Raw genomic sequence first — 8,276 nt, 5'->3', positions numbered from 1 at the left:
CCTCCCCCACCCCCGCGAGCCCGGTGGCAGTCGAGGCACGTGGAGCGAATCCAAAACCATCCCCAACCGCTCGGCTTGCCGGTCTGCAGCCTTTCCCAGCCCCAGCTCCCGGCACAAGCCATACCTCTGGCTCAGCTGCAGCCAGCTCTGGCCAGGGCACGTCACCTTCCTCCCGGGCCACGCGGCCAGCTACGCGGCACGCTCCCCCTCCGCACAGCCCAAGCGGCTGCTGCCCGACCTACCCATCCACTCTGGGAAGCGGCGTGGGAGCCTCCAGCAGTGGGGAAGAGCTCCTGCTCTCCCAGCTCTTCTCAGCTGCCTCTTTGCAGATCTGCCCCACACACAGTTTCTCCCCTCAGCTCATGAGAAGGCAGCAGAATCACCTTTCTCCAGAGACTACCACTGCACGGATTAAAAACCCCAAGAACCTCACACTGTTTGAAGACCCTCAGGGGGCAATTCCCAATTCCCCAGCTGGGACCAGTTTGACTCCAGCCTCTATCACCAGAACTTGGCATCCCTCCATATGCAGTGTGCCAAACAGCCCCGGGTCAGGGCTGTAAAAGGGAGGCAGCAGAATCACCTTTCTCCAGAGACTACCACTGCACGGATTAAAAACCCCAAGAACCTCACACTGTTTGAAGACCCTCAGGGGGCAATTCCCAATTCCCCAGCTGGGACCAGTTTGACTCCAGCCTCTATCACCAGAACTTGGCATCCCTCCATATGCAGTGTGCCAAACAGCCCCGGGTCAGGGCTGTAAAAGGGGACTCTTCCCCGGGGAGAATTCAGCTTTTAGGAAAACACCAACAAATGTTAAATAAAGAGTTAATTGTCAAAACAAGGCAGGGGTTGTCTCTGTCCCACGCAGCCACCACCCTAGGGACTCAATGCGATCTGGAGAGCTGTTTATAACCCAGCATTTATGCCTTTAGCTGCGACTGCTTGGCCACTGTGGTCAGGACAAGGCTCTCATGTCATCCATGGACAACTTTGCTGGCAATAAGGGTGTAACTCTGAAATGGGTGCTTGGCTGCTTTACCAGGGCACCACCTCTCCAGAGCTGAGCTTGGTGGGAGCAAAAGGGGGTAGGAAGCTATCGGGCTTAAAGCGGAGTGGCTGGAGAGGTGGAGGAAGAGCCACAGGATACCTGCTCCAGAACGAGATCCTTTTTGGGGGGAGCTGGCTCTGTCACTGCGAGGTGGCTCAGAAATCTCTGCATCTCCACCAGGTTGGGCAGCTGGTCAATGAGGACGTCTGTCAGGAACACACGGAGCTGTGACCACAAAGGGGAAGAGAAGAGTGAACGGAGAGAAGTCAAGACAAGGGAGCCAGATCTGGGGAAGCAGCATGGCAAGAGCAGGGATCTGTGGGGCACTGGCAGAGTGACCCATGGGGGTCCCCCAAGATGCACTCGCAAACGCAAGCTTTGCTGCTGCTGGCATGGTGACAGACCCCGCTGCTCTCCCACCACTGGCTCCTAGGAGCCCACAGCGAGGACAGGGAGAGATGCCCGGAGGTGCCTAGTGCTGCAGGGGCCATGGCCTTCATAGTGTAGGGTCCTACCTTGAGGAGCTGGCTCTTGTTGAAGCCATCGAAGTGGTATTTGCGCTGGCATTCAGGGCTGAGCAGGAGGTTGAGGAGGGCAAGCCACACCTGCCCATCGAGTTTGGTCATCTTCACCTGGTCTTCAGGGGGCACCACGTGCCACGCACCATTCTCAAACTTCTTGAGCTTGCCTGAGGGACAGAAGAACACGTGGCTTCAGGGAGAGACAGCGCTGCCCGAGGGAAGACAGTTCAAAGGTGGGGATGCTGGCCTACGCTCACTTCCTCACTCCACCACAGGCAAGCCCCTCTGCTTCTGCCTGCCTCAGTTTCCCCATCTCTTTGCTCAGCATAGCAGCCTTCTTGGTACTGAGACAATGTATTAGAGAGCACGAAAAGGATAAAGAATGTGTATTAAAACAACAGCCTGTGGCAGGAACCAAAACTGTGATATCTTCCTCTGTACTTGGCCAGGAGTGCAGAGCACTGGTAGATGGTGGGGGAGCCCATGCTGCAGCAACAGAACGGCTGGAGAGGCATGTTTTGGGGTATCAGCATGGCCAATACCTGCTCTTCTGGAGGTTCTTCTGCCGGTGAAAGCCAGAAGTAGCATGAATATAACAGAAGTGACAAAACAAGCTCTAGGAGCTACTGCGCTGCTCTGGGGGGTGGAGGGGGATGTAACCCTGCATCTGCACAGCCTGGAAATGCCTTTGCACTCTTGTTTCTTTCCAGTCCCTCCCTCAGGGCCCTGGATCAAAGCTCTCTCTGACAGCCCGAGCACACAGGCGGAGAGAAGGGATGCGTTTCCTGGCCGGAGGAAGGAGGAAAGCTCCCACATCCAGCTGGGCTCCTCTCAGCAGGCGCACAGCCACGTGCTTCCCAGCATCTCTTCCTCCCCTTGCCCGCGCTGTGACCCTCCTAGTGCCGGGCTGCGGAGGGGAGTGCGGGTTCCCACGCCCCTGGCTGTGCCCCACCACTGCTCAGAGGCAGGCAGTAGGGAAGCTGGGGGGCTGTGGGGGGGCACACCTGGCTGCAGAGGTGCAGGAGGCAGGGCTGATGGCACAGGTGACGGCCAATGGGCACAACCTGATCAGAGGCCTTTGGCAAGAGCAAAGCTCAACGACCAGCAGCTTCAGGGCAATGGGTTTGCCGCCTGGGAGAGCCCATGTCTGGCTCCAGCTCTTAGCGCTGTCTGAGAAAGGTGCAGACAGGCTGAGACTGGCACTCTGGTCCTTCTGCGTCCAGGACAAGACTCCTCAGCAGGTGGGGCTGGCAGATGTGCTACACTCCTGCTCCTGTCCTGGCCGTGATCAGCTCAGAAGAGATACAGCCCTGTGCAAGGATCAGCTTTTGGGAACACTGCCCCAGCGCAGCTGTGCTGCAGCTGCTTTCAAGCTGAACAGCTTCAGGAAGGGAGCACTGGTGAGGAGCAAGGGGAGGAGGCCAGAGGAGAGGGTAGAGGGGGAGCAGCTTTCTGTAAGGGCTCCTGCAGCAGACCCATCAGTGGGTGCAGGTCCCAGCACGCCACCACGGCACCACCACGGGGCACGATCCGTACCTGCTTCGCGGCAGCTCCAGGGGCAATGCTCCACCAGCTCGACAAGGAGGCAGGGCAAGTTGTGGGTATTCAACATCCGCGTCAGCGCGCTCAGGGGCAGACTGGAGATAGGACAGAAAGGGTGAAATGGCGCTCACAGACAAGTGCCAGAACAGATACAAATGCTCCCTGAGGCAATTGGGAGAGGCAGGAAAAAAACAATGATCCGGGTTCCCGCGAGTACCATGGAGCAGGTGGAGTGCTGCTGCGTTTGCCTCCCGGGGCGCAGTGCCACTGCCACCACCGATACAGCCAGCTGCTGAAAGGGGTCCAGGCACCCGCTGTGGCCCCCCAGGAATCTCAACCGGAGAGCTCGGCGCATGTCCTCTGCTGCTCCTGGACACCTACCTCTCCACCTGATCGGTGATGAACCGCAGCACAGACAGGGCTTTCAGGGAAATCTCAAACTCCATTGTCTCTGCCTGCTTCTGCAGCTCCTGTGGAGGGACAAGCACAGCCTCAGGATTTCAGGCCCCATTTCCCAGGAGCTGCAGCGAGGCAGCTTGTTGTCTGCACATCAGTAACCATAGACTGGAGAGGAAACCAGAGCCCTGCAAAACAAACTGTGCTTCTCATCTTGACTGTGCCAGCGCTGCCTGTTTGCCAGGAAGTGATTGCAGCACAGAAGTGATTGCAGCCCACTGTTGCTCGTCTCTCATCTCCCTACCCCTAACAGGTCACGGGTGGCTATGAGCAGCACTGCCTGAAAGAGGCCAGTCCCAGACCGCTCCTCTCTCCCCTTCTAGGATCATCTTGTGGTCCATGGCCCTGCAGAGACCTGTGAGGTTGAGGGACGGGGGAGCTGCATGATCAGCAGAGGAACCAAAGGAGAGGGAGGAGGGAGAAACTTGGCCCTGGCGCAGCTGCAGTCCTCCATCCACCCCTCCTCGATCTGCCTCTCCCCTCTAGCTTGTGCATAGCCAGCTAGAATATCTGGCTGTGGTTATGCCAGCCCACAGCTACGCCATGCTCTCCAGCCATCCGGCCTCCTTCCCTTCCCAGGCATCATGGACACCCCGTTCATCCTCCACATGCTCAGGCTAACAGCCTGACCGCCCTCTGACTCAGCCTCTTTTGAGACCACTGGGATAGCTAGGCTGAGAGGTGCCAAGTCCTTCTCCCTGGCCCAGGCAGAGCTTCTCCTCTCCAGTCCCAGACGCTCAGCGCTCACATCTTCATGTGCAGAGCACTGACCTCAGCAACTCGTATTTCTCTAAAGCGCCACTGCAAGAGTTCCCTTCCAAATTCCTGCGGTAAGAAGCCCTGCACTCCCCGTGCCGGTGCCCCACACGCTACTAAGAAAGCCTTATGGGCTCTTCCCCCAAACCTCCCTCTCCAAACTCCCCCAGTGAGGCTGTTTCCTACAGCTCCTCCTGCTATCCAGACCTCATCTCTGCTACCTTCAGGCAGGGACTATCTTTTGTCTGTGCTTCTGGGGGACAGCAGAACAGGTCCTGCTCCAGGGGTTACCACCATACACAGTCACAAAGGACAACAGGCTCCACAACACAGGAGAGGGCAGGAACAGCTTTTTTATAGGGGGTTACTGCATGTAGAGTCAGGAGGGGCTGGAATGAATCAGAGGAAACCAGGCTCCTTGGGAGACGAGCGCTTTTTAGAACCCTATTGGCTAGAAAAGGTCAGTTTTTTAACTTGAGCCACGTCAAAGCACTAACAGAGACAGCCCCTTCCCTTCCCCAGCTGGGAAAACATTTCCTGGAAAACATCCCTATTGTGCTCTGGAGCCCTCCACTTCCTTCCCTTTTCTGGAAGAGAAGCACGTGCTCGGGCAACAAGCCAAAGGATGGAGGCAATGCAGGGAGATACAGCCAAGCTTGCAGGCTATCACTTTAACCTCGCTTCTCCAGACATTCCTCGTGATCTGTGCAGTTTAAGGAGAAAACTCAAGGTGCTGAGAAGCACCAGAAGCAAAGAGAGCTCCCGCACCGGGAAGGTATGCAGCAGCCCGGGAACACCTGACTGGGAACAGCTCCAGGTTCACTGCTGGCCCAGAACAGCACAGAGAGGAGGTATTTCTCAGAGAGCCGAGGAAGTTAGGGGGAAACATGTTAGGACAATTCCTAGTTGTACTGTACATCGATTTAGGGAAGGATCCCTCCCATAGTTAACCCTGGCTGGCTCCAGCGGCAGCCTGAGCTAAGGTGGTTTCACAAGCTCCAGGGAGACATACCCACACAGCTTTTAAGAGCAACTTGGCACACAGCCAAAGCCCCTGTACTGAATTTTTGCTTGTTAACTCTCCAGTGTCCCCCCCCTCAGAGCTCAGACTGAGCAGGAAGGCTCAAGCTGGCACTGTCACGAGAGAGGGCGGGAGCGCGGCTGCGGGGTGGAGGGAGGTGGGTGCAGCCGCTGGCCCAGCTGAGCTGCTGGCATGGACGAGCACCAGCACCAGACGCCCTCCAAGATGTGTGGAAGGTGCTGGGGTTGCAGCCAAGGGGTTCTCCATGGGAAGACCCCCTGTGCCTCTTCAGGCTGCCCACATCCTCCATCACAGGTGTCCCCAGTGAGCTACAGGACTTTCTCCTGACCTGCATGGACGAGGGGCTGGCGAGATCCTCAGGACGAAACTCCACTGGGGTCACTGTCTGTCCGTTGGAGCTCCGAGCTGCAAGCAGGGTCAGTTTTCGGTGGCAGTAATCAATTAAATCCAGAATGCTGTCCTCTGCTGATTCGCAGATCTCCTTCACAATGACAAGAGTTTCACAGAGAGCCAGCCCCCGCAGCCATGGCTTTCTACCCCCAGGGGCTTTACACTGAAGAAAGCTAAACCTGCCTCATACCTTGTAAAAAAACACTGTCTCCAAGAGGTTAATGATGGAGGCTTCATGATGCAGCTGCAGGAGGAAAATGGCAAGAGTGAGGTAACAGCGGAGCAGTCACCAGCACTGAGGACACAGGCAATGAGACCAGGAAAAGGGCCCTTCTAAGAAGCTGCTTAGGTACTTGTGGCCAAACGCAAGTCCAAGAGCCAAATGCAAGTGATGTAATCTTTCAAACAACTCCAGTTCATGTGGTTCATATTAATATTTATGTTAACATGCCTATGACACTATAACACACTGATAGAGAACCACACTTCCCAGCAGGCAGGGCTCTTCAGGGTTCTGTCTCTACAGTGGCAGTGCAGCTGTAGGCCTCGGACAAGCTGCAGCCCCTGGCACCACCACAGAGCCACCACCGGAGATGGGACAGTGCTCTGCATGGCTGCGCTGCTCTCAGCCCCCTGGGACCAGGGCAGACAGCCTTGTCCTGAGTCTGGGAACCACCAGATAACTGCCTCAAGGCAATGCTGCAGACAAGCGGCTGCCCAGGAAAGACACCACCTTTCCCCAGCAAAGTGTTACCCTGGACTGAAAATGGGCTAAAACTTCCAAGTCTCGGGCAGATACCCTTAGGTCAAGGGCTGCATGCCTCCACATGGAAGCCGAGCTCCTGAGATTGCTCCCTTGCCAAGAATGGCCCAAGGGACTGCTGCTCCCAGGAGCTTGGTAAGAAAAAGGTATGTTTTTTTTAACCTCGGAGAGCCCTCTGGTTAGAAGTGCCAGAGAAAATCAGTGCTCAAAGAGGGGCAAATACCCCAGGGGTGTTGCTGCCTGGGAGCCAGGGTAGCACCAAGTTGCTGGGAGCTGCAAGCTAGGAGCGCAGCCACCTCCAGGAGCGGCTTTTGCTGCATCCAGCAGCTCCGGCAAGCCCCTCAGTGGGATTAGGCAGGGGTGCAGCCCTACATGGGGCTGAGCTCCCCTGGCAGCGGGTTCCTATCCCTCCTGGGGACGAGGACACAGGCTCATTGCTTGTGGCTTTGGGAAACCAGGTGCTTCCCACCGTGTCACACTGTCCACCGCACCTTCTCAGCCTAGTGAGATGTAAAACCCCAGCTCTGAGATCTTCAGGGTGAGATTTATTTTTAAGCATAGCTGTGCACACCCAATTTCCAGGATCATTCCCACTGCCCCTTCTACTTACCACCACGTAGATGGGGAAGGTGCTTCTCGGCTTGAAGTCCTCCAGCCGGCACAGCACAGGAAAGATCTTGTGCTTCCAGATCTCCACAGAGATCAGCTCCCCAATGAGAACAGGAATCTAGACAGGGAAGGGACGGGGAGAGCGAAACCTTTCAGACCAGTGCCGGAGTGGGATCCAGTTATGGCTAATGCTCAGCCACACAGACTTTGGAGTCATCCCACGGAGGAGGACAGCCTTGGGGCACACTGTCTTTATATTCACCCAGCTCAGAAATCAACAGCTTTTCACCAACAGACCAGAGGGCAGAGAGAGCTCCTGGGGCTGCGAAAGGGGAAGATGACCCCGAGGAGCTGGGCAGATCCAGGGCACCACACGTCCTTGGTGCAGCCCGGCACGTTCTGGGGCAGCAACACCGTGGGTACAGGGCAGAAATCTGCAACCGGAGGGGCTGGTGAAAGAGAACCAAGCAACCTCCAGAGAGGAACCAGAGACCAGCAAGTAGAAATACCACAGCTTGACCTTTAATTTTTTTAAAAAGCAACACTGGCAAACCACTAGTCAAATGTTTTCGCTGGAGATACAGCAGATTCTTCACCATTTTATTCCAAAATTGCAAGTTGTGCACAAGACAAACCCAGCTCAAGGCTGACGGCTTGGCACAGGGACCACTACTGCACCCAAGGAGGCTCACCTTGGCGTAGGTGACCAGCAGCTCGGTGAGGAGCTGCTCCTGGCCCGTGGAGGCGCTCAGGATGGCGTGCATGTTGAGCTTCTCCACGCACTCGTGCTGCCGAAGCCATCTGCAGAGCAGCCAGCAAGGACATCAGTGCCAGAGACCTCTGGCCACCGGCTTCGGGGCTCCGCTGCGCTCCTGGAGAGGATCCCTCAAGCAGGGAAACCTGCTCCCGGCACCCCCATCCCCAGGAAATGCCCTAAGCCTGCCAGGCACCCCTAAACCCCACGCTGTCCCCTGAGCCTATGCTCCCTGGGGCAGCAGCTCCACCCGTGGCAGCCCCAGCCCCACTGCCCTCCTGCCTGCCCCCAGCAACACCCACCATGAGACATCCCACTGGGGACACACCAAAACTGAGGGTTCTCTTCTCCATCACCCCTACCCACACAGACCCTCTGAGGACATCCCAGGT

General features: G+C 56.8%; 1 protein-coding gene across 1 annotated transcript in view; it reads right to left on the bottom strand.

Annotated features, from left to right (window-relative positions):
• Positions 1–7,940, bottom strand: part of ZMYND10 (zinc finger, MYND-type containing 10) — a 9,076-nt gene extending 1,136 nt beyond the window's left edge. Inside the window, exons 1-8 of the mRNA XM_009587561.1 lie at positions 7,823–7,940; positions 7,132–7,248; positions 5,949–6,002; positions 5,697–5,849; positions 3,496–3,584; positions 3,109–3,209; positions 1,567–1,739; positions 1,151–1,276 (exon numbers count right to left, since the gene is read on the bottom strand). Coding sequence (XP_009585856.1) covers positions 1,151–1,276; positions 1,567–1,739; positions 3,109–3,209; positions 3,496–3,584; positions 5,697–5,849; positions 5,949–6,002; positions 7,132–7,248; positions 7,823–7,894 — 885 coding nt within the window. The 5' untranslated portion in view covers positions 7,895–7,940. The remainder of the gene's footprint in view (positions 1–1,150; positions 1,277–1,566; positions 1,740–3,108; positions 3,210–3,495; positions 3,585–5,696; positions 5,850–5,948; positions 6,003–7,131; positions 7,249–7,822) is intronic.
• Between the last annotated feature and the right edge of the window lie 336 nt (positions 7,941–8,276).

This window comes from Fulmarus glacialis, unplaced genomic scaffold (genome assembly GCF_000690835.1).
Source record: "Fulmarus glacialis isolate BGI_N327 unplaced genomic scaffold, ASM69083v1 scaffold24731, whole genome shotgun sequence".
Lineage (NCBI taxonomy): Eukaryota > Metazoa > Chordata > Aves > Procellariiformes > Procellariidae > Fulmarus > Fulmarus glacialis.
Note: the sequence above shows the minus strand (reverse complement) of the source record. Positions and strands in the feature narration are given on the sequence as shown.